We start from the raw sequence: 26,475 nt of genomic DNA, 5'->3' as shown, positions 1-26,475 counted from the left end.
GGGGGTCGAAAATAACCGAAAGCGGAGGAAGGTGCCGAGGGGGGCCAGAACAATTTCGGCGGCGGTTCCGGGTGAGGGAGGGGGCCGACGATGGTTGTCTTCTGCTGCTCTCCGGTGCTTTCGCTTTTCCGTGGGTCCAGTGTGTTTCGCCACCCGAGGAGAACCCGCGTGCTCCACGTATATCAGCGCGAAGGTAGGTGCCGCGTTCTCTCGTTGCACCACGCATGTCGTCGTCTCCGTCTCGTTGATCGCGTTCCGCGAATAAGGAAGAGATCCGCGGCAGATGAGGACACGGGAAATCAGGTGGGACAGGAAAACCGAGGAAAATAAGTGGAGGATATGTTAGAATGAGATGAAGTCGCAGGAAAAAGATCGAAGTAGTGGTGCAAGGGGAGCGTGAAAAATTGATAACGGAATATCAAGGATGTAGGAATTCAGAAATCAGAAACGGTGTAAAAAATAAAAAGAGGGATAGAAAATTCAAGAGAACAAACACGACAAATGTCTATATATTTTTTATTAAAATAAATTATTGTGTAGCGTACAGTTAAGATTTGGAAAAAAGGTTCAGAAATGATGAAATTATTGTACGTTTCTTTTCCACAGATACCTCATTTTAGAGATTTTTAGAGATCAATCGATCACACCACCTTCCTATTATTGGCAACTTAACTGACAAGACAATTGTCGTACTCAATTACCATCTTGGCGTTTAACTGCCTAATTTATCAAGAGAAACTAGGCCAAGCCGTTGTTGGTAATCAATTACAATCAACGGGGATAGAAATTATCGATTCTGTTAATAACGATCTACAATTAAATCGATTTAATTGCGGATCTCTATATAATTATAGGAACGCTTCCAAAATTTTCTTTCTTCTTCAATTTTTCGAGGAAACGGTTTAAAATTCAGAATCGTATTAGGTACTTAAATAAAATATCAAGGAAAATTAATCTCCACGTCTGTCCTACTTTGCGCGTAAATTATGTCTTTGTATAATTAATTCGTAAAACATAAATCGTGCAGAGCGTAATAAACAATTATAAATGAAGTGTAAAGCACAACGATCGTTTACGTTTTACGTCGAAGAAGTGTTTCGAATTTAGCTACGAGCTCGTGAGTCAGCGGGACGTATTGTATAGAGTATAGAGGCAGGTTCGTCCAGCCAAAAAACGTGATGTTCAACGTCATTCTTGAGAATACACCGCGACTTGTAGATGAGGTGGTGATTGAAATTTACACGACAACGCTCTCTCGGCGCGCCGCCCCGTCTATTCGCATAGTTTTAACCACCGCGGATGAATCCGTCACAACACTCCGGACGGCCAAAAGTTGTTATACGCAATCGTATCGTTGAAACAATCGGCCAGAAATAGGCGACACGTTGACGAAATAACCCCGGAATGTGGAAAAAATCACCCTTTCCCCGCGCCCGCTCATGGCATACGAAAATTCTGCGAGCATATAGCTCTGCAAAAAAAAATAGTCGAGTTCAATTAACGAGTATTTATTATCAACCAATCAATCTTTATTAACTTTAGTTTATGCGAAGAAAAAAGTGGACTTGGTTACAAAATAACTTAACTCACTCATACCTTCCATGCAACTTTAATACTTGGTCCTATCTACTCTTCCTCACTTTAGAATCTTTTTCTTTCCATAATTATTTCAACACCTTTCCTTTAACTCTGTCTAATTCATTATTCTATATTTTATCTATTATTTCTTTCTTATTTCTTCCTAATTCTATAAAGCAATCTTTGGTAAACTGACAATCCTTTACATAGTGGCTAATGCTATTCCTACTCGCGGAACACACATAACGTTTCATCTTTCCGACAAGTATTTATTAAAAGAACTTTATTAAGAAATTGAATTTCGATGTTTTTGCAATCGTTTTTTAGAAGGTTGAAGTCTGTTCTTCCAGGATCACGATGAAGAATCTTGATTAAACCGGAAATTAGTCGGATAATCAGCAAAATCACACTTTCAGAGAGTGTTAGTTAAATTATTATTTATAATTATTTAATATTAAGTATAATTTTTAATTGTATCGTTATATATCGTGGCGTTATCACATTTGTCCGACGCAGCAGCCAAATATCGGCGCTCGTTAGTTCCGTGCTCCGCTTTGCGAGAAGAAACGATCGAGAATCTCGAGGAATCGGTCGCGTTTCGCGCGATCTTTCTTTTTCACGGAGATCTGGCACGGTGTACGCGCGAAGTCGACGAGAGTTTCGACGGGGCCGCGACGTCGAGCAAACGCCGTCATCCAAAAGCCGTCGTAGCTTGGAATAGATGCGAGTTATGTAAAGGAAACCGGCCGGTTCTCCGTGGATTCCGGGAGATGCAAAAACCAGTTGTCACCATGCATTTTCGCTGATTTTTTAAAGAAAACATTGCTTCGATAATCGCGCTTTCGAGTTCGATCCCGAAAGCCCCTCCGTTTAGCTATTATTTGATCTTTAATGTATACATTTCTACCAATGTAGATTAATTTTAATCTCGGTTTAGTTTACTTTTTACCTTTTTCCAATTCTTAGAACTAGAAAAAGATAAAAAGTAAGTTAAACCGAAATTAAAGTTGATCTACATTAGTGGAAATAGACATAAATCGATTAGAATTAGATATTATTGGATCAAATTTATCTCGCTGATTAGAGTGATGGGGGACCAATCTTTAGTGCTGGTCTACAACCAGCTTAAGCTCTAAGCCGTAAGAAATTGACCAATCACAATCGAGTTTTCTCCTCACATTCCATCGTGATTGGTCAATTTCTTACGGCTTAGAGCTCAGAGCTTAAATATCCTTTAAAGCAAGGTCGTAGACCAACACTTATCGTTCGTACAAGCGCACTTTTAAACAGTGCTCTGTATTTCAGTGTTTATTTCAAAACTCACGTGGTTCTTAACACGAAAACATCGCGAGGAATTCGTCAACAACCTCGGCATTGAACGACAACGCGGGTTGATACGCGCTATTGTTAGATCGACATCGATGTCGGCCGATTTTTCTCGCGACGTGCGAGCTTTAATGTAATTCAATACGACCCGCGAAGTGCGCGCGGGCTCCGATGAGGACTAGCTCGGCGCAGGAGGGGGAAGAAGTAGAGATTTTGCGGACGATGTAGATATATTCGGAGGAATTTTGTAGGCAAAAATAACCGCGGTAGGCACCGGTGGCCGCCCAGCAGGGACGCGTCAGCGAGAATCCGCGGTTTTCGGGTGTTAAACCAGGTCCATGTTTTGTCCAGGTACCAATCGAGCGTAATCAAATCGAAGAGGCAGGGAAAGAGGCTTTAATTATTAGAGAGATAACGGCTAGTTTTTGAAGATTTGTTTCTAACTTTGTTTTAAATAAAATACAGTAACTGTCCGTGCTGTTAGAATAATAAACAACCGTTCTTAGAAGCTTCTCAGCGAGATGAGATTTGATAATTATATGAGCGAACATTTATTGCCAATTCTCTTTAGAAATGTTAGACGTATATACGAGAAAAAGATATTAAACACGTAACTGCTATATACGAAAATTTATTGCCGCGGGTGATTTTGCAGCGCGCAAACGTGTCTTAAATTATATGAGATATTCAGCGGAAAGGAAGAAACGTGAGAACGGTAGCTTTCGTGTTTATGACTAGGGGATATAAATACGTTCCAAGTTATGAATAAAATGCGAAACGCGTGCGAAATCGCAAGGAAAATGCATCAGAAATAGATCGCTGCAGTTCCGCGAGAAGAGACATTTAATGAATCTTACTTGATCGTGTTTCTTTAAGCGAAGAAACAAGATTCATAACAGAATCGTTAAAAATACGGGATGTTTATCGAGTAGATAGGAGAAGACGGACATAATCCTGCTTAAAAAAAGCGTTGCGACCTTGATAAATCAGAACGGGAAACCTTGAAAAAAGATTTTGCGCGCCACATTGGCCTCCGATTGTGAGACTATCCAGAATTAAATTAAATTAATTAATAGTTACTCGCGAGTAGATATAAATATGAACTGTGTGAAGGATGTAAAGAGACGCGGCGAGGGAATGATAAAGATACCTTTCGCGACATGTAATGTTTTTCAAAATAGTTGTTTAATTCGATCTAATTAACTGGCCAGCTTTAATATTGAATGTTAATCTTGTCACGACGTTTCGACCACCGGTTTTGATCCTTATCAAGTACTAATCTAAGTCATAACGGTAAAACTGTGGCTATTATACCAATTACCGATCGAAACGTCGTGACAATAAAGATGACCAGTTAGACCGAATTAAATAACTATTTTGTTAATTATTACTGGCGAAGCAAAAGGTTATTTTCTACGCATTTTTTTTACGCAAACGCGATAAACGGAAAGTGCCTGGCTATTTCGAAGACACGCGCACGTGTGTCAGCGAACTCGCGATGACACTGTCTCGTCACCGATTGAAGGCGACCCGCGACGTGCGACTCGGGTTAATCGGGGTGCACAGTTTCAGAAACTGTATCAACAGTGAGATAAAAATTAGCGAGGAACGAAGTGTAAAGTTCGAAGAAAACGCGCCTGTTTATTTTCTCTACCGAACGATTTATAGAGAAGGAGGAGAAAGGGAGAAATTTTGAATTCTTTCGTTTTATAGATGCGAGAAAGACAAGATTACGCGCGAGGAACGTCGATTATTTTCTCTCCTTCACTCCGAATTGAACGCGTGATATCTTTCAACGGCGCGCGCTGCCACGGATTTCTTGGCACGAGGCCGGGAATTTAATGCCACGCGCTTTCTAGCGAGCCGTAGAATACCCCGCGGAATCGAGTAACCATCAAACAATCGCGGAACGATCGTCGAAGGACCATCGGGAAACGATAGCTCGTGACCCACTTGCCGAAATTTGCTCTTCAGCCTCGCATGATTTACGGTCGAATTGGAGTATACGCATGACTCATATATATTCGTGTCGAGACAGGAATATGCACCGTTCGTTACGTTACATGAATTCGTCGCTATCGCATCGTGACAGATTAATGAATGTCGTTCTTCATGGCAATTTATTAATTAATTTTATTCGCGTCAGTTTAGCGTTGTTGTCTGCCAAGAAGATTTAACATCAGCTAAAGTTTTTTCCATTTTCTGTGTATTTTTCATCATGTATTGTATCGATTTTGGTATCTATTATTAAATTACTTTGACAGCAGTCTGCATTTTCTGCAAGATATGATAATAAAATGAAAAATGAAAATTTAACGCAAGTAAAGAATTATGATATGATAATAAATTAATAATATATGACTTTTTACCTTTTTTATAAGCTTATGATAAATCATGCTCAGTCCTCACTTGCAACTTTTGTATTTCTCTTATCGATGCGCAAAACGTGCCAACGTAAACAAACGTTATCCCCAATCGCGCATGAGAGGAAGGCCAAGCAGAGCTGGTTATTGCATGTAAAACGAAAAATTGCTTTTGTTATTTATTACCGTGCTCAGTTTTCATTCGTCAGGCGATACATATTTGCATCATATACATAGATGTAGGATCTGATAAATTCTGGCAGAATTCGCGTGCAAATAGCGCGGCGGTGGCAGATTAATGACGCGCGTACCATTTGCGGCACACTTAGGAAAATAATATTATATAAGTAATATACGCTACCGTTCCTTCGAAATTACGACAAACGAGGGAAAATATATGTGCTCGAACTAGGATAGTTTTCATCGTATCTATCAATTTGTAGTAAGATAGTTGTACTAATATTATGTTATTACATATAATTGAGAAGTGTTTTCGTAAAACTCAATAACTATAGAATTTTGAAAATAAAAGTTTAAAGTGACAAAATCGTGCTAATTGTGCGAGTAATTTCCTTGTAGTAGGTAACATTTAGATAATAACGTGCAATTTATGATTTTTTTATGTGCAATATTTTTGATGCGTATTTTTATTATAAAGTAATAAGTAAAGTGGGTTTCTTGAAGGATTTTCTTTGAAAAATGTTCCTCAATTGTCAGGTTGAAATAGTCAAACTTAATTATTTATGGTTTATAGGGAATAACTCCCTAGAATATCGCTTAACATTTTTCGCTTTTGCATATTTTGTTTCTATTAATAATATTTTCTAATATTACAGTAATTCGAGAATAGATTAAGGCATCAACATGACCACCCAGAAAGCAAGACTTGTGAACAAACAGTTCAACTCTCCTATCAACTTGTACTCGCCACAGGCGATACAGGAGACTCTGGATAGGCAGACTCAAGTTCTGGCTAACGGTGCAGTCGGGTAAGTTATACCACATAAAGAAGATACATATGGAATAAGTAAAACATTAAAATCATCTTACGATCTTAAAAATTAACTTTTACAAAAGAATATAACAGCAATAAATTTCGAACGATAAATGCAGTACAATCGTTGGTTTTTAGTGTTTAAATATCTATCAAATATAGGTATATAAGAATGTAGAATGTTGAAGCCGGTTTATCGGAAAGAACAAATCGGTATTTAGAAAAGAAGGATTTATTTGGTAAACTTAAGAAAAGATTATGCGTCTAAATGTCTTTGCTTTACAACGATCTGGATCTATTGTAATTCGCTCAACTCGCTCTCTTTCGAACAACACACACTTGATCAATTAACTACTTATTATTATCTTTTGAGACCGGCTTTATTCTTCGACAAAGACTGACGAATAATACCGACACCCGGCGCGGCCTGGGTCAAGGGCTGCCGGGGCTCTGCGTAATTACGTCAAAATTATGTTGATTAACTGGGCGCCAGTTAGTTTATGAGAACTAACAAACTCATACTCTATTTCTAATTCTCTTAATACGCCGTATCGGCCGGCGGTTTGATTCCGAACATGAGACAACACAAGGGGAGTTCCGTCGGAGGACCCAAGGAATCTTGCAGAAGTCAAGAAGAAAAGTAGAGAGATAAGCAAGTAACATATGAGTGTATTGAGGTTAGACTTACGTTACAGTCGTGTCGCGATTTGCCGCAAAACGGGCCACACGGCTCGTTGACAATTCTAGACGAATACCGTCTCGTTACGCTCGTTGACAATCTCAGACGAATACGGCGTCTACACGAATACGACGTTCACAAACTGACCGAAAACTGGCAGACAGCTGATTGCTAAACGTACGCAGGACTGATCCCGCCGAATACCGACGGAAGAGTCCCCGAGATCTCTCGGTCGTTCCGCTACCACGCGCCCACCCCCCTCGGTCTCACCATATTTCGTCGCATGCGGCCACGCTATTGGCTCTTCTCTTGGCGGTTCACGGGGTCCGGCGCTCGTGCAGCGCGGGCGGTACGAAACGTACAGTCGGTAATTTCGTCGGATCCAGCATCGGTGTCGAGGGGAGGGCCCCAAACATCGAGTGTCGGTGTCGAGGAAAAGGGGCTTTGGTTTTCCTGTCACACTTTCTTAGGCATAGATAATTATTACATCAAACTCCACAAATTTTTACTTTTTAAATATTTTAGAACAATTATTAGTTTCACGAGGAATTATCCTATTTACTTACTTCAGTTCAAATAACATGCCCTCGATTCATTCTGGACCGGATTCCAATCCATTCTCTGGATCGTCGCGATCGACTCGGATAACTCTCGAACATCGTGAACCACGCGGCGACCACCTTGCGTCAATCACCAAGCGTCAGACGTCGGACTCCGCGCGGTTCACGTGTCGTGCGGTCGTGCGATCATCCCCGTGTATCGGCCGATGTCGGTCGGTCGCGCGACGACGCGACGCCGGTCGCATGAATCAGCCGTCGACGGCCGTCGGCATCGATTCCACTCGCGACGTCAGTTATTTTCGGTGAGCCGAATCACCGGCCGGTTGGAAATAAACGGCCTGCGCGAAGTCGACGGCTCGCACCGCCGCCGCCGCGTCGCGTCTTCGTACTTGACTTAGTTTCGCGTTTGACGGACTGCGGACGCGCGCCGCTCCGTTTCTCTTCGCCGCGTCGTCATCGTCCTCCTTATCCTTGTCGCTTCGGGATTCCCTCCTGTCGAGATGATCGCGACGAAGAGGTGACGATCCGACCACTGGTTACCGGTTCCTAAGATCTGCGGATTCCGCTAAATCCGCGAATTTTTTCTTCACTGCGAGCTTGAGTAGTCTCTCTTTCTTTTTTTCTGCAAGTTAACGCTTTCGTTCACCGACTTTATAACAATTTCTCTCGCGATTCTACACGATTCAATTGTCGACGCGAACGGAGAATCCGAGGGAGAATCTTCACCTCGCATTCTATTCAATGCTAATGTTCGACTTTCACCGATAATGAATGGAACGATGGATAGTAAAAGTGAAGTTCTTAATGTTCTTAATGAAAGATAGAAGCAAACATATAAAGCGAAGATTTTCTATATTTTCTTTTACTGTAAAAATTCGGCTTTAAAGTATTTGTTTGTAAACGTTTCATTGCTATCAGAAAAGATATCGTCTTCCCAGTCATAAAATTATAATGCATACTTTATATTATCTGTTATGCATGTATTCTGTAAAAGCAAATACTTCAAGCATATACGTAATCGACGTTTCATCCACATTTGTCGCGGCGTTTTCTTCAAGGAGCTAATAAAAACAAAAAGAAATTGTTTTATTTTATTTATGTGAATGAATATTTCTTCAGCATTCGAGATATTATTAACAAGCCGAGCTTAAACGTGGAGTTCTCTCTTTCCAGGATCGACTTCAGCCAGTTGGCCAAGCCAGCAAATTTGCAGAACAGCGCGGTTCTACGTATGCTCGAAGAAGAAGAAGCGAGACAGCGCGGAGGTCAACCAGGTAAGTGAAGAAATGTGCGTCTTCGACAATTATACGTTCCTAGAAGGTATAATTTGGGATTAGGAAGATCATACCATTCTCCTGACGTCTACAGTTTGACTTAACGACAGATTGACGTGTGGCACATATTTAACCCTCAGTTACTTCACCTACCTTCAGGGTTTTTAAAACGTTCATAAAACCCTTGTATCTTTTTTTAGTCAGTACTACGTCAATTTGAAAAAAAGCAAATTTTTTTGCTTCTTCTGAAAAACAAGTTTTCTTTTTTTTTTTAAATAGCATTTACATTTTTTAATTTGGAATAATTTAACTTACGCAGTTTTGTAGATCTTTAAAAGATGTATCGATAAAAAAAGGAGATGTCAAATTGATGCATTTGTCTTAAAGATACAAGCTGGAGAAGACGACAGGAGTCTCTCAGACCCTGGTGAGGTAACAACGGGTAGTGAAAACGTAAGGTAATTGACGGTTAAGTGTCTGTCCGCTTGCGTTTAATCTACGCGCTAAAGTCTATCACTTCGTCATAAGAGCGGCGATGATTCACCAGGTGCAAATATCCTCGCGAACTGTTTATGGCTCGGTCATCGATCACCTGGTTGAGGACGGCATGGGCTCCCTGAATTAATGCCGCTATCGCTGGCAATACGTTTTCAATTTAGCATGACACAACCGTTATTCTCTGGCCGCGGCTCAAAGACGTGGAGTTTACCAGATTGGCAACGCGCTTTCGCAAAGCACACGAGCCTCTCAGTCCGCCGAACGCCGAGCGTTGTGCTCTAGAAAGGTCCCCTTTGTCGAGCGCGCCGCTTTAATTCATCCCTAAAAATTGTTCCTAATTAGATCAGAATCAGAGACTCATTGTGTCCGAATGTCAAGCGCGCGTATTTGGGATCTCTTGATAAATTCGCCGAGAAAGATGCTGCGCCTTGCTGTTAAAACGAGAATCCGCTTAGATAAGTGTTATATAAATGGTATATACTTAATTAAGTATAATCATGTCTAAATGTACATATTGTATGAAGAAATATTGAGATTTATTGTTCTGAAATCATTTTACGATCTTTGTTATTTGTCCACTGAATTATTAAGGTGGGTGTAGCGATATGTAGAGATCCCCCGGGAAATTTTTCGCGACTCTCCTCAAGGGCGCGGGCTGCCCCTCCCCGATCGGGCACAATGTCAAACCCCACTCCTTGGCCGGTTACCAGAAAGGCTCTAAAATCGGTAGCCAGCTAGTTTCCACGATAATGAAAGGTACAGGTGCTTCTCCGCCATAGCGGTTAGTAGTTGGCGGGTTTGCGTTTTGGCAGAGTCGCGTTCTCCTCACCGTCGCGGCTGAACCAGCAAGCTCGCTGGGAATCGCATCGGTATGTGGACGCATTATAGAGTCCAGGCAGGGTTTATTAGTTGCCAGGAAATATGTGTTCGCGTCGCACTTTGCGCGATTAACGACGCGCGACCCCATATACGGATGTCGCAATACTCGGCCGCTCGTGTTGCGACACCCTCATCGCGATGCACGCGATCGATATATGATACGAAAGCTGCGTGACACAGTTAAACTAAAATTGCACGTCATTAGGTCACTATTTTGGCGGGATGATAAAAATTGCAGAAAAAGGACGACACTTCTACGACCGGTCCATTGTGATGAGATAAAGTTGGATTAAGTGCGTCGTTGAGGAAAATTGATGACAGCGTCGATGAGAAATTGCGATTGAACGAATATACGCGACACTGGTGATTGACGACGTTAGTGACAGATAAATGAGTGATATTTTTTTTTACCGTCGCGTCGATCGGAATCGATTGTGCCTTACAATTTTAGAATAAAAAATCTGGTAATACGATATCTATTTTCTCAGATTTAATCTATAGATGTCTGGTATCCAAAAATACTCTTTCATTCTCTCCGTTTAAATCTCGTCTCTAAAGAACGTAATATATATTCTCATATGTTATTATTTGTTATGTAAGTCATATGTTGTTTAAGCGAATTGGTCTCTGATTTTTATTGGTTAATACAAATATATATCGCGGTCGTAAACGAAGAAATTTCATAGAACCTAGTCGCGCCAAACGAGCCTTTGTATCTACCAAACTCTATTATTATCTTAGGTCTCAAACGAGTAGCTTGGCCGCCGCCTCCAGAGGATCAAGACTTCGACTACGTGGAGCAAGCTCCCGTCCAAGCGAAGGTAATATCACAGATAAACAGATATACGTGTACATATTTTCGCGCTAAAGAATCAGGTTTCGTTGCCCCATTATTACGCTGCTGCGATACGGCAAAAAAGGCAGCGGTAAATAAAATTTGCAATTCTTCTTTTCTCCGTATGATAACGTAAATTAATACATTGAAAGTGAAATTGATATCATAATAAGACTATCATATAATAAGATATCAATAAGAAGAGGAAAAAAGGAATTAATTGCGTCATAGTGATTTTTATATATAATATCTTATTATATATATATATATATATATATATATATATATATATATATACATATAATAATATTTATTACAAAAATATTACAAGCAAAAATATAGAAATCAAATTTTGACATAAACGCCTCGCTGCCTTTTTTCTTAGCCGTAACAACATTTGTCATTTCATTACGAAGGAGACGAGGGTATAGACGAACATAATCGAGCAAGCTCTTAGATCGCGATAATTTTAAGTAACTCCGAAAGGACACGGACACTTTTGCATTGCGGAGACACACGACACTTATAAATATCAATTTTTTTGATTGTCTACATGTTGTATGCATTTTTTTTCGTAATATTATTTATCTCCATTTAGAGCAATATAGCTTCTCCTGCATTTTGCTATGCGTGTAGAGTGAGTGCAACGATGTTCTTTACGTGTTTCTTTTATGTATTGTTCACGTTCGTTCCTCTCTGTGAATGCGTATCAGCACCCTGTTTCACTCGGAGCAGAGATGGAGAACAAATATAACGATATACACAGCGCGAGTTTCTAAATTAAGTCAGCAAAGTTGGCCGACGACGTTCTCCTCGATGAAATTAAAGCCGATTCTTATCTTTTTAATTTTTTTAATTGTCACCAAATATCGGGAAAATTAAGCTGCAAATAAAAAAAAATTGATTGAAATATTATCACGTTCAAGAAAAAATATGAAATTTTGCAACAATTTTATAGCGATCAATATTTTATATTGTTATGTTATTTATTAAATGAAAAGTCGATACGAAGAAGTGTCGTTCCATCTCTGACTCGCGACGAGTCGTGCACGCAGTGAATATCGATATCGTTAGAAAAGTTTACGATGCGAAACAACACCCGAACATCATCGTGAGCAAAACCGATATTGCTCTTGAACGCGCGAATACGCCCACCATTGCGGTCGTCGAGGCAGGTCCACCGATGAATTATTTGCAGGAAACGAAACGAAAACGATAGATTGTTGTCGAATTGGTGCCCGTCTCTTTTGATAAAACCGACGGTGCTTGGCTCGAGCGAATCGCGGCCAGATTACGAAGAATTACTTTAATAATTAATTTGAATAATCGATAATGATGAATTAATTATATAATTATTGGAAAGAGTTTATTCTCTTATCTTATTCTAACTCCCGTCAAAGTATTTCACATTCTATAATGACATAAGATTGTTATCATAGATTTAATTATAATTCAAATTTCGGTGATCATTCTTTGATAATTTAATCATTTATTAAATTAATTATTATTTATCTTATATAGATCCATTTCATAAATCTTCTTTCCGTCCTATTATTCAATTGTAAGTTTCAACTTCCATAGAACTGTCAGCTTCTAATTTCTTATTGTCCAAATTGTGTTAATAACGTCAAGGACTTGAAGAATATTCGGCACAGAGAAAAAGATAGTTTAAATAAAATAATTAATATAGACATACATATGATTATATATATCGCGTCGTTTCGTAAATCTGTGCGCGTCATCTTCTCTCAAACACGCGCGCGATCATCCCCATCCTCTTCGAGACGACAGACACCAGGTCCGTGCGTTCGCTCGAGCCTACAAAATTATCTGTTTTCCTCCGGTAAGACCCGTGGGCACGGTGATCTCGGCTCGTACCAGAGCAGTCCTTCGTCAGGTCCGTCACCCCAACCGCCCTCGACGGTCGCACGGTCGTCGACACAGAGCGCCGTCCCGTCGTCCCCGTCGCCGGTCAGTCCTGGCGGCACGCTCCTGCGACAGCCCTCGCACTACCAGCAGCAACAGACGAACCCTAGGGGCTGGGCGCCCGTGACACCCCCGGCGACCTCGCCGCTCTCCCAGCAGCATCCCCCGTTTCCGAGCCAACATCGACAGCAACCGCAGTCGCAGCAGCAACAGCAACAGCAGACCCAGCCTTGGCAGGTAAGTGATGCTCGCATGGATGTGACTGTGATGAAGGTCGACCTCCGCAATTTTGGAAGAAGAGCCGGTGATTCTCGGTAAGAAACGACGGCGCGTGGCAAACGCGCTTGTGATCTTGTAAAAGCATCGGTCGCCGTCGTTGTTTATGTGGGAGATAAATTATTGGTCACGCATGTGTTTTCTTTCTCTTCCTATCTCTCTCTTTCTCTCTCTCGCACGAGTCGTGAGACGTTTTCAGCCAAGTTTCGCGAGGATAGGATTTCGGGAGATTTGCAGAATAGCAACTGGTACGGTCGTAGATGTCTTCGCGTGGGTGTGACACCCTCACGACAGTGAACTGAATCTGCAGATTAACGCGTTCTCCGCGTTTTTTTTCAGCAGCATCCCCAGCAAGATCCCTACGACCGGGCACCGCAGAGGCAACAGCAGACTCCATCCGGCTATTATACAACCGCCCCTGCGGCGTTCGAAGCACCACCCTCCACTATCGTCCTTCGTCCTGAGCCGCCTATCTCGCAGGTGAGAGTTTGGTAGCGAGAGCTCGGAGAACTTATTTCGCCGCCAAATAATTAGTGTAATAACAATAACAATTTATATTATGTATAATTACCAATTATATATAAATATAACTATGATAATAATAAATATTAATAAATAATTATTGCTCACAAAAAATATATATATATTTGTTAAGTTTCTTTATCTTGCTTCATAAAAACATTTCACGCACATTTTTGGTTTTTGATCATTCGTTGCATGCCGATTCAATCCGGTGTTGAAATCCGTCGAAGCGAATATCGGAAGTCGGGATCGCATATGCGCGGAACATTGTGTTACATCACGGGAGGATTCGGCAATGAACGGGTTAATAAACATATTTGTATGTTCGAGATTATGTTACACCTCCCGCGCGCGACTTTGATCTGGCTAAGAATAACGTGGTAAAATATTACGCGCGCCTCCAAAACATCACGCATTTAATATCGGGCGTGGGTTGCCCAGGAGATGCGACGAAAGAACACCGAGATAGCACCGGAGAAACGGCGGTGCGATACAATATTTTTGCGAGAGTATATTCGCGCAAGCTCTCCTCAGTGAGAGTTTGCCTTTGGCAGCATATCAGCTGTTAAATATACGTCCTCGTCACTCCATCGCAGCATCGATTACATCTCCCTTGTCCGAAATTTACTTCTAAGAATATCCCGCATCTAGCTCGATCTGTTTCGAATCTGATTCTCGACTTCGAAAGAATAATCGTTTCCTGCGTCACTAATGAGAATGCTGTCCTTTCAGATATTTTCGCGAGTCTGGGGATCGCGCCAAACTCGCGTCTTAAAGATACGCGAGAAGATGTAATCATTTGTTCAATTAATATAATTGTCATATAAACAAATAATTAACATAGAGTTTAAATGTTTATTTAGGTATACAAACGATAGATGCATTTGTGTCTCCGTCTTTCGAGGGGTCGTCAAAATTGTCAGAAAAATATATTTCTATGAGAAATAAAACAAGTTGAGTTAAACTGATAATTCAAATTTTAAAAGTTAATTTCTGAGTTATGGTAAATCTATAGGTAAATACAATTCAATAAAAAAAACTAAAATTAGCTTAAATTAATGCAAAAGAAGGATGGAAAAGATAAAAATAAGATAGAACAAAATTGTAATATTATCGACTTTGATGGATTAAATATTTTTCAGCAGAGAAGAAGCAAAGTAAAAGTGTTCTCAAAGCACAAAAGTACACATCTAAAATGTGATGATATTGTAAAAGTTTATTCGACATTTCTCGTCGCCGTTTTCTCTTTATTTTTTCAGTCTCCTTGAATCATTCTTGATCCGCAGGCACCAGCACCGGTGTACCAGGCCCAACCCGCAGCGACGAAGGCTCCGGCAACGGGCAACATGCGAGGGGACCTGAAGTGGCCGCCGGCGTCCGTGAAGGCCCAGATCGAGGCGGAGAACCGGGCTAGAATGGAGCTCGCGAGGGGTCCGGCTGTCAGGCCCCGTCGAGTGCACAAGGACTATAGCGGTTTCTTCGCGCAACACGCCCTGAACAGCACCTACCCGGGCTACCGAACACCGCCTGGCACCCAGTACTTCACTCCGGCTTACCATCATTAGCGAATATTCCGTTCCGAGTAACACATTCGAGCACGAGAGGCATCGCCCTGAGTTTCTCATCGACTGGGACACTCAGGACGTTGTTCGCGGATCCTCCGGGATCCGCGAGGAGTCAGAGAAACGCATGAGCGATGATTTCTTCGTGGAATAAAATCTCGAAAAATCACGAGGCTGTAAAAAGAAAATTCATACAGTGGAGAATTTCGTCTTGGAACGCGATTTCTTCTTTTCTACACTTTTGGGGAAAAGCCACGATTCTGCGCGCGAATTGCCGTGCTGTCGCTCTTCCAGAATGTGGTTCAGACAGCTGAAGAGAAATTTCACACGTCATGCGTTTCTCGGGTTTCTAGAAAGACTTCCGATCTGGATTTCGAGCTTCAACGAACCTGTGTACACAGAGACTGAACAGTTACCTTTCATCTTCGCAGGGTAGCGCAAACTAATAACAAATTACCGAAAATCTGGTTTATTTTACAGCATTTGGTTTATTATTTGAGCATCATCATTCGGAGATTCCCACGCTTGTGAGTATCGCGTCCTTCTATTTTTTTTTTTTAGTCTGCAAACCGATATAGTAGGTCTTTAGGTATATTTACATTTATAATAAAACAGTAAGATAAAAATATAGATAATTTATTTCATTTCCTTAAAAAATTTATTATATTTCTTCGCGCAAGACCATTTCTTTAGAGGTTCTTGCTTGTTAATACCTACAAGAACATCCCCAGTTTGGGAATTTCTGATCTACGCGATTCAACATTGTTGTGATAGAATTAACGCTGCAAACAGGTTTACAGGTTTACAAGACTAACGCTTGCCATACGAATCACAAGAGATTTCGGCAGAATAATAGTGGCAGATTGTATTTTTTACTGCGAAGGCAACGACGATATAATGGAAAAGTAACGAACGTCGAATATAGACAAGAATCCGCGAAATAAATCGATCGAATCGTACAGAGTGCAGAACAATGTATTCGGAGAGAAGGTGATGTATTGAATTACCTATACTGAAAGGCAACGCATTTGATAATGCGACTTGGCAATGATCTGTCCGTTAACTAACTGACGAATAATTTTTAATAATGTAACATATCGATGTGAATAAATAAATATCGCAATTTATGCTAAACAACACGCCTATAATCATTATTGTAAACTACACTTGAAAATGTAACATGACATGTGCACATATCTAAATTTCTTAATGAAATTTAGGATATAAGAGGTAGATAACAATCTTTATTTTGTTTTCCACGTAATACAAGGTACGTATCTAAATAAGTAACAATTTACAAAATATTTTCTATACCAAGTCTCGCAAAAGAATATAGCTCGAATGTGCAATTCGAGTTATCTAAATCACTCCCATCAAAAAGGTGTATCGCAATAAAACCTAAAATATTTAATTAATATTATTAAAATGCTTTCCTTTCAGCAATCTATTTTGCCGCAAGTGTCATGTGAAATTACTATGCTAGCTACATGTATAGATACATATATATATATATATATATATATATATATATATATATATATATATTTATTTCATTTTATTATATCTTAAATCTCCACGTATATACGGCAAGCTCAAAAATATACTCTCAAATTAACAACGTGTTTGCGAAAAATATCGAATACGTTTCTTAAAAAGTTATGGAATTTGTTTTGTCGCGTGAAAAAAGTTCTTACTAAACTAGATAACTTTCTCTGAGTAGGTATCGTCTTCTCTTGACTCAAATACATTTATAAATTAACACTATGCATTTCTCTTTTCAGATCAACCGATGCCTTTTTATTTATATCAATATTATTATTATTATTAATTTGATGTAATAAAAGTTGCAATTGATTTAATTTAAAACAGTATTATTCTCGGAATTTTTATTTTCAAAAAGTTAAAAGTTTAGGTTCATTTCTTTTGACTCGTTTCATAACTCATTCATGAGTTATTTACACTGTTCAACAAAAGAAGTACAAGAATGACCATTTTCCATAGTTTTTCAGGGCGCTGAATACTAATCGAAGTGGCGGATATTAAAATTACCAATTGTCAAATTTCTACTTTTTTTAAATTCAAAGTAGTGGATATCAAAATTAAAAATTGGCAAACTTTCACTTTTGATATCCGTTGTATTAACTCCTCTATTTTGAATTTATTAACTTTGACATCAGATGAGTATTCAGTGACCTGAGAAACTCTTATGTTTGAATAAACGTAATAAACGAATATATTTAATTGAAAGCTATTTGGTAAATCGTTAATTATCTAATTCACAGCTTTTCCGCAATTAACGCCATATTTAACATTGAATATCTTATTCACCGACACAAAAAATTCCTTTTGAGGATTGAAAGTCCTACAACATACTTAATTTTCATTACAATAAAACTTCTCCAACACGTCACATGTCGTAGTTATAATATGCTAAAATATATTAAAATAGTCCTTTTTGCAATTTTAAATGCAAATTTCTCAAAATTATGTGATAGAGCAAGTGGCAAACGGGGTCGTATTTAGCGTTCAGAAAACTATAGAAAATGATTATTTTCGTCCTTGTATTTAAAAAAAGTAATTGTTTGTTAAACAGTGTTATCACAATAAAAGAATATTCAATTTGTACATTTTTTCAATTCATTGTTGATTTATACAGTATGTAATTAATTATTGAGCTTGTTTAGGCATATGTTTATATTAGTCGCTTTTTTATAGTACGTTTGTTATTAAATATATAAACAATATAATAATATAAACTCATTTTTCTTTCAATGATTTTGAAAAGTCGAAACGAGATTTATGCGCGAACGAATTGTATTAATGTTAATGTAGCTTGTAAGGAACTTGCTATTTTTTGTGAACATTCTCTGTGTCTTCGTTAAATTGATGATAGATTTGTATCAAATAAAGCTGTCGTACATTCATGAGAGTCATAAAAAAGGCGTGTCGTGGTCTCACACAAGAGAGAATCCTTGATTTTGTTGAATAGCTTGCAATAATTTGTATTTCAATCTTTCGCGAGTTTGATAACGCGGTAGATCGAGTAGATTGAAACACGTATGCGCAGCCGGTAGGAAACGTTCGTCAGTCATTGGCTGTATCGTTATCTGCAACAGAGAGAGCAAATAACATATTAATTGTTTACGAAGACAAGACACACATTCTCCATAAGGTCACGCATTCACGTCTTCTAACTACATTTCAATATGTTGTTTTCTCTCACCTTTATAGCTTTCATACCATGTATAGGTATTCTGTCACTACCCGTTAAAAAAAGTAGAAATTTCTTCTTGTCTTCTAATGACAGTTCGTGAAAGACCTGCCAGAAGAGCACGATAGTGGGATCACTTTTGGTATAGCCATCCTTGTAAGTCGCATTCTTCTCCAATTCTTCCCAATCGTAATTTTCATTGCCGATCAAAAGCAACATCAATTCGTGACTATGAAACAACTCCAGCACCCTTCCGCCGCATACATTATGAAAACCTTTGTGAAACGCTTTGAATTGCGTTTCCACCGATTTGTTCAATATATAGTCCACGTAAAGGTCCACGTATTGTTGTCTGCAAATGAAAGCTTTTGCTTTCCTTTTCTTCCTTTTCCTCTATTATCACCATTGGTGCTGACATGCATGCAATGTTTACGTACTTATTTTTTAATGTTACAGGAACGTTTTCACCACCCGGTATCAATTCGAAGTTCTTCATCTCGCCAAACACTTCCCTGGTCACCATGAAATTCAAGCAAAATGCTTCCTCCAGGTCAGATTCGTTGTATTCGAGAAGATCTTCTAAACTTCTGCAATGCATATACTTAATGGTATTTCGTTTAATATAAGATTAACAACGTATAGATTCTGGAATGAGTAGAATACCTAGCTATTGTCGGTGACATATCCTTAACATCACTTAGCCCGACTGATTCTCCTAAAAGTTTCTTGTACAAGACCAGCGGAAATGGTAAATTAATAATTACGAAATTGTAAATGGCCAAGCCGCAGAGAACGCCGATTAGGAAATACATATCTTCCTCCTCTAACGAGTCTGAGCTAAACCAGATCGTCCTCGTCTCTTCATATTCTTTAAACATACCATACTTAAAATCAAGAATCTCTGCAAAGAGAAGCATGAAAAACTCTTTTCTCACACCACCCACGTCTTCAGCCTCCTCATCACGGAATTTAACCTGGAAGAATGTGAATACGCGCTATGTAAGTTAAGTAAGCATTATAAAATTGTGTACATAGAAGATTTAGAATCTCTAGGTCAAGATCTCTATTAAGATTTAATTCTCAATAGATGTATTTAATTATCTAAATTTAAGGCATTAAAAAGCTTTAAAAAGCTTGATACTTACTCTAAGTGGTCTCTTTAACTCGCTAGAATCATACTTAAACAACTGTTGCAGGGTATCGTTGACTATGTTGTTCCGTGAAACGTGCAGTACTACAAATTGACTGTACTGCTCGAAGTTCAGGATAGCTGTACCAAGCATCAGATCCCTTACAACCCGCGACGCTGCTTCATTCATCGCGGATTGCATCTAACATAAATATAGTTTGTTAACAATGCGTATACGATACGTATGCGTATATTTCTAAATAATATCAGATTTTTCGATATAGCTACCTGTATAGCTTGATCGGTTTCAAGCAACGTGGTTTTCGCCTCGGCGTCAAATAGGAAAGGATAATTGCAAAAATATATTTTACGGTACTGAAAAATTATAAGGATTATAATGCTACATGTATGTGCAGTAATAAGCATCACTGAAAATCTTAGGGTCACCTACATAAGTCCGATCATCTTCTGTCAGCCACTTGAGGTAGTCGCGGTTAATGTCTACATATTCCGATAATTCTGACAAGTGGAAGGTCTCATAGGGTACTCGTATACCAGCTGTGACATTTAGTTTATACAATAATGCTAACAATTGCAGAGCACATTGTAGGCTCTCAGTCCACATAATAATCTGCAAAATATGTTTCCCATTATCGTAGAAAAATCTTTATCTCCTTTTAGGAAAGTTATGAGATTTTCATCAAATATCTTGTGTATTTGTAAAAATATTATTTGTACCGATTTTATTCTTTTACTTATAGAAGCAAGAACTAGTCGCAGAATCAATTTTGATTGCTGGACCTATAACGCAGCCGTAGGATTACCAAAGAAATTCGTGAAAATCTCAAAATTTACTTCCAAATCATTTATCGCTCACGCGAATATTCCTGCACGTAGTTTACCTTGTCAGCCGTTGACTGTTTCACAAAATGGAGTACTACGGACTTGTACATTCTCACGAGTCTCTCAAAGTAATACGGCGGAGCCGCACTCCACCATATGCCAACGACCTTGCAAGCCTCGGCCTTCAGCTTCAACACCGCCTTGCAGAAGGGCGTTTGTAAAGAGCTGTAGTTGGACAGATTGGCGAAGCGATGATATAGCGGTAGTGTTAAGTACACTCTTAAAGACTCGACATCGGGCGGAGAGTCGACAAACGACGGTATCAGACTATCAGTTACACATGTGAAAATCTGGAATAAAAGCGTGATGTCGCCACTTAAAAACGTCGATCAAGATTTTACCTGTATCTCTTATAAATGTATGTACCAGTTCTTGAATTGTGTTATTGTCCAGTTCTGAGATAATTCCGAATAATCTGATCGCGTAGTCGATATCGATCCCATGATTTTTGCTCGAACATCCATAATGCGCGTCGTTGCTGAGTAAAAAGGACGCATTTATACACGCTTGACTTTTGAATACAGTTTCTAAATACCTGAAAAATATCATAAATACTTGGATATCTACGCGATAATCGAGGCTACGGCAAATTCATTCATCAAGTCAGATCTGTCTAGCAAAGGAGCGAAGGAAAACGAAGGGAAAAACCACAAGGAAATGCGCAAGCGCCTAAATTGAACTTCTCTGTAGTAGATTATAATTTTCTTTAGTATGCAATATTTTTCACTTACGTCATTAATTCGTGATTAATCGGTGAACCTGGTGGGATCCTTTGACAGTCGCCTAGCTTTTCCTCAGTCACTGTAAGAATTTGGGAAGTCGACCCTAATATTCTACAGTCATCTGGTTCTATATTATCCTGTAGATATATTTAAGTAGAAATAATTTTTCGTATTTTATCATAGAAACGGTGCAAAATAAAATATTCTGTTGCGTTCTCTTATTTTTCGTCTTTTTTGAAAGAAAAAAAAACCAATTAATCTAAACTTGTAAATTTGAAAGAAAATAAACTAAAAAGCCGTAAAAGCGTGACGATATGAGAAAACACACTTTTTTTTGACTGATCGTAGCAAAGCAATGATCGCCTCCACTGAAGATATGCTTAACAACACAGTCGATTTGAGGGCTATAGTGCAGGTCGAGCACCATCGACGATCCGCTCGGCGAAGACCATGGTCCTAGGACGACTTGTGGCGTCGTAGCACTCTGCGGAGAACGGTTACCTAACTGTCCAGCACCACCCAAGCCCCATGCATAAACTCTTCCTCTAGATGGCACTAAAGCGAGCGTATGCCTTTTACCACAAGATACCTGCACAAAATATATTATTTATATATAATATTTTAGAGTCTAATATAGATTAATAAATATATTATTGTGTGCAATTAAGATTAACATGACATAATAGTTGCATCACAATGTAAAATTACATCTTAATCACATGCATAATAATATATTTTATAAATTATAACTCACTTGCGTAACAGTACTACCCATCAGCTCCATAACTTGTCGCGGCAAAATCTCATTCGAGTTATTCCCATGACCTAATTGACCGTACATTCCAGCACCGCACGTAAACACTCCACCGTCCTGAAATAACCGCAGAAAAAGTTATTTTTGGATGCTCTAACTTGCAGAATATTGACCGATGGATTAATAAAATTTACCATTGTCAAGAACACCGAGAAATCCTCACCACAGGTCGCATAACATACTTTTGAGTTTCTGAGAGTACGTAGTTGACATGGTAAACACCTCTGCTGTGTATCATTTAGTCCTAATTGTCCAAAGGTATTTCTCCCCCACGAGAATACAGCTCCTGCGAGACGATAACGAACACAAGGTTTGAGTACGCGTCAAGTCGAATAATACCCACAATGCCAATATAATACTAACCTGATTTTGATATAACTACAGTGTGATAACCGCCGCATGCGACAAATGCAATCGGTACAGCAGCTAATGTGGTAATCCTCTTTGGTTTTATCTCGTTAGACGTGTAGGACCCTAATCCTAATTGTCCGTCTCTATTACTACCCCACGCATATAACTCTCCGTCATTGGTCAGAGCGATCGAATGCTCAACGCCACACGCAATTTGCACTATCACATTTGCACCCAATACTTTTACCATACGTGGAACACGCTCTGTAGATTCGACAATATTTAATCCTGTGAGACAATAAATACACGATTATTATGTTTATAATGTCCAAAAAATAGCATTCTCAATATATTGAGATATATTAATATATAAAAAAAATAGTAATAAAATGTATACATTACCTAGTTGACCATTTACATTACAACCCCAACTGAAAAGTTGTCCCCATTCATTCACAGCCAGCGTATGACAATTACCGCACGCTATTTTTCTGAACACAAATGCATCCAGGCCAGGTATCAGTTCTATATTTAAAAAAATCAATATATGTTAGCAAAGTTAAAGAATTTTACAGTTTAGGAGATGTCTAAATTACATATTTAATTGTAAAAGTTTTAGTTGTACTCACGTAACCTTTTCCTCGCCTTCTCATGACCAAGCTGTCCGTAGTCGTTATTGCCGCAGGAATACACTTGACCATCTTTTGTAATAGCTACGGAATAATTTTCTCCACACGCAACTAAAATTTTAATTTTTGTCAGAACATTCTCATGACAGAAATTTTATAGACCTTACGTTGTTAAAATCTTTCAAGAGCCTTACTTTGGACAACATTTTTCGCTTCTGTAAAATCCACTTCCCGCGGCATGAAGATATTCTCATCCTCGATACCACCCAAACCCAACTCTCCATGAATAGTGCTACCCCAACAAAACATAATGCCACAGTACTTGAACCGTTTCACTACTATATGAACCACCGTGTCACTCTCATCCACCGAACGCTTTCTCGATCTGCTCGCCTATATTAACAGACACATGAATTTTATTTTAGATAAGTTAACGTACATTATTAAATTTTTGAAAAATAGTCATGTATAATACACCAAATGTTGTTTATTTCACAAACTTGATATAAAAAATATTTGAATATACTTATTAGTCTTATTACATTTACAATATATAGATATGTATAGTACGAATAAAATTTAATTTAAATCTGTGAAAAAATACAATTTATACATGCCACTTTCGACACAAATATGTATTATGACACATTGAGCAACATGGTATAAATTTGTCCTCGGCTTCAAAGATGAACAATTCACTCTCCCCATAAATCCCTCGCTCACGTCTCTAATTATTAACGGAAATACAATTGATGTACCTAGCTGTCTCATATGACAATCAGTTAATTAATGACTTTAATAACTTAGTAATTAACTTTTGCCATTAACTTCGCGAGAGCACTTCTCAGACATCACATGGCGTCGCTCTTATCTCTTGTTATCTCCCCCGCGAACTCTATAAACAAACGCTTCCCCGACCAAGTCAATTAGCAAACGATTAATTCTGTCCGCGGTTTCTCTGCGGCCAGGCGTCGCGTCGCGGTGTGACTCCAACGGACGACCACGAGGTCCACGTGTGAAGCCGAGCGTAGTACCTAAAAAGAGGATATTCGGCGTCTCGGCGCCGCGGCTGAGTAAGGAATCGTGTTCGGTGTGACTAACCATATTTATCTTTATCTCCCTTTCTTTCGCGCGCGGGCGCGCGCACGCGACAAGGCATCAGGCTCGCGGGCGGCACATGTTATTTATGCGGAACGCGTGGTTCCCAAAAATAATGCCTCCTCGCGGCGACGATCTTCCCCGGGCGTGTGCTGTATCTGTGGTCGAGCCGCGTGGACCACCGCCGTCCGTGATCGCGATTGGCGGCGCGATTTGCTTGATCTTCAGGTGGCTTCGGGCTTCTCGGGATAGTGCGGGTCTGCCTTGGTCTGCCTCGCCTCGTCTCGGTGCCGTCTCCGTGTGTGTCACCGCGTGGAAGTTACGCGAAGGAGAAGGGGGGAAAAAGTGGCAGCGAAGACTCGAGGAACGCGTCGCGACGGACTGAAGAGGTTAACTCGGACACCTTCGCGCGACAACTTGCAACTGAATATCCTCGAGCGAATCTACCTTTCCGCTTCTCAGGCTCATCGTCCTCCCCCGGTTTGTCGTCCCCGAAACTCGAAATGGGGAAAAAAAGAGACGAAAAATGAGAGATAAATAGAAAAGACGTTTGGGGAGGGGAGAGGAGGGGAGACGATCCCCACCGGTTTTCACGGAACGTAAACGTAAACGAACCGACGTGGTCGACGTGGAACGAGTTCGATATTGTTCGCGATCATTCGACGATCTCCCGACGTCAAGTGACAATGACGATTTCAGAACGCCGAATGACATCGCGTAAAACGCGAGCGCGCGGCATCTCTCCTCCCCCGCGTTTCTTCCTTTTTTTTCCGTTTCATTTTCAAATGACGATTTTGGTATCTGAACGATCCGTGATAAATCGGTTTTCTGTTGCCGAACTGGCTGCACTAGTTCAGAGTTTATCCTTTTTACTCCACATTGGTAGGAAAAAGATGAACTTTGAACTGTTCAGCGGCCAGTTCAGTTCAGCGATAGAAAACAGACCCACTAGGCCTGCTCGTTTCAGCTGAATTTCCACAGTTCATCTTTTCTCCTTTTCTCTCCAGCGCGAAAAAAATAGAGGAAAACCGAACTATGAATGAATTTTGAGTTAACTTAAAATGAACAGGTCTATTGTCTAATGACAGGGAAGCTTATTTGGAAACGTAATAATGCAATTCGTCCCTGAACTTTACCACGAGCGGTCAATCGGTTTCCGACATTATCGTTACCTCCGAGATCCGAGTGGCGACGTTTAGGTTATCATATCGTTGCAGATCGATGTAGAAAAATCGCAGTACGACCGACGACGTTCGGTCCGAAGACTCCGAAGGCGAGGATCGAGCGAGCGGGAATGAGCGAGCAAAACTGAAGACGAAACGGAGGACGTATAGTACTTTTTCATTCGTATATTACTTGCATTATCTCTCGCGTCGCGCAAAGAGCAATCAGTTCGGCTTATTATAATTATTTATTAATTGCGCGCGTTGCAGCTCACTTACATTTTCGATAGATCAACATCGCCGGCGGAGGTATATAGGTGAAACAATAGAGTTCGACGTCACAGCGTGTGACAGTCGCACGTTTCTCGAACAGGCATGACGAGCGCGTAATCGTCCCCACGACTCGACGGTGCGTGTTGTACATACCATACCAGCACTACCAGCCAGCGGTGCATACATGTATAGCCCGATAGCCTTTCGGCTCGGCGCGTACCTCCGAGGTTCGAAGTCCAAGAAACTCGCGGCACCGGAATGCGAGATAGGCGAAAACACCTGGAATGTCAATGAAGTGCTTGACTCGGGTAGCGAGCTGACGTAATTTTTATCGTCGTGTCGTCGTTTTAACGTCAAAAACGTTATTTTGACTCGAAATAACGGCTGCACTTAGTTCGGAGATTATCTTTTTTACTCCACATTGGAAGGAAAAAGATAAACTCTGAACTAGGTGCAGCCATTGCAGTTCAGTAATAGAAAACAGAGATCCCCAACGTGCTACCTGAGCAGCTTTTGCTTTTGCTACCTGAGCACAGATTTAAGGTGCCAATTCATGGGACGCTGAAAAACAGCGTTGAGCGACGTCACGTGACATCACTATGATGCCAGCGTCAAGAAAGAGAAGTTGGATTTTTCCAACTTCAAGCGTCAAAGCCAAAGCAGCGCGAAGACGCCGAAATTTTGACGCTGTTTTCCTTTTCATGAATTTCAATTGACGCCGGCGTCAATTGTGGTCATGCGATCTTCTTGCCGCTGAAAATGAGCGTCGAGCGTCAGCATGAAAAGGCACCTTAACGCGTAATGCCGGGATTACGATGAATTTAACGTAACGGAACGCGACGGACGCGAAGTAACGTAACGGTCGTAACGTGAACTTAAGAAATTACGATCGCCGTAACGTGAAGCAGCG

The 26,475-nt window shown here is 40.0% G+C and overlaps 2 protein-coding genes across 9 annotated transcripts; one reads left to right on the top strand and one right to left on the bottom strand.

Annotated features, from left to right (window-relative positions):
- The first annotated feature begins 69 nt into the window (after positions 1-69).
- On the top strand, positions 70-16,406 carry LOC112461713 (vegetative cell wall protein gp1-like). 4 transcript variants are annotated; one of them, XM_025027058.1, is made up of 7 exons: positions 70-193; positions 6,104-6,256; positions 8,674-8,774; positions 10,893-10,972; positions 12,835-13,149; positions 13,528-13,668; positions 14,997-16,406. In XM_025027058.1, the coding sequence occupies exons 2-7, from the start codon at positions 6,132-6,134 to the stop codon at positions 15,273-15,275; spliced, it is 1,041 nt and encodes a 346-aa protein (XP_024882826.1). In that variant the 5' UTR covers positions 70-193; positions 6,104-6,131; the 3' UTR covers positions 15,276-16,406. The 4 variants fall into 4 exon arrangements, with proteins under 4 accessions (XP_024882826.1, XP_024882841.1, XP_024882834.1 ...); XM_025027073.1 differs by having other exon boundaries at positions 71-193; positions 13,531-13,668; XM_025027066.1 differs by lacking the exon at positions 70-193 and adding an exon at positions 201-303.
- Positions 16,407-16,496: 90 nt separating this feature from the next.
- LOC112461671 (probable E3 ubiquitin-protein ligase HERC4) lies at positions 16,497-26,129 on the bottom strand. 5 transcript variants are annotated; one of them, XM_025027011.1, is made up of 19 exons: positions 24,133-24,221; positions 23,226-23,424; positions 23,032-23,142; positions 22,805-22,927; positions 22,415-22,690; positions 22,186-22,337; positions 21,992-22,108; positions 21,566-21,826; positions 21,247-21,374; positions 20,882-21,050; positions 20,515-20,805; positions 20,064-20,243; positions 19,901-19,987; positions 19,629-19,814; positions 19,147-19,457; positions 18,921-19,070; positions 18,496-18,835; positions 18,192-18,379; positions 16,497-16,670 (listed from the first exon to the last, which is right to left on the bottom strand). In XM_025027011.1, exons 1-18 carry the CDS (start codon positions 24,133-24,135, stop codon positions 18,227-18,229), a joined length of 3,237 nt encoding a protein of 1,078 aa, XP_024882779.1. In that variant the 5' UTR covers positions 24,136-24,221; the 3' UTR covers positions 16,497-16,670; positions 18,192-18,226. The 5 variants fall into 5 exon arrangements, with proteins under 5 accessions (XP_024882779.1, XP_024882774.1, XP_024882789.1 ...); XM_025027021.1 differs by lacking the exons at positions 16,497-16,670; positions 24,133-24,221 and adding exons at positions 25,302-25,437; positions 25,572-26,129 and having other exon boundaries at positions 18,227-18,379; XM_025027006.1 differs by having other exon boundaries at positions 16,497-18,379.
- Between the last annotated feature and the right edge of the window lie 346 nt (positions 26,130-26,475).

The sequence above is a fragment of the Temnothorax curvispinosus genome, unplaced genomic scaffold (genome assembly GCF_003070985.1).
Source record: "Temnothorax curvispinosus isolate PA1 unplaced genomic scaffold, ASM307098v1 QBEX01001249.1, whole genome shotgun sequence".
Lineage (NCBI taxonomy): Eukaryota > Metazoa > Arthropoda > Insecta > Hymenoptera > Formicidae > Temnothorax > Temnothorax curvispinosus.
The sequence above is the reverse complement of the archived record's forward strand: the minus strand, read 5'-3'. Positions and strand labels throughout refer to the sequence as shown.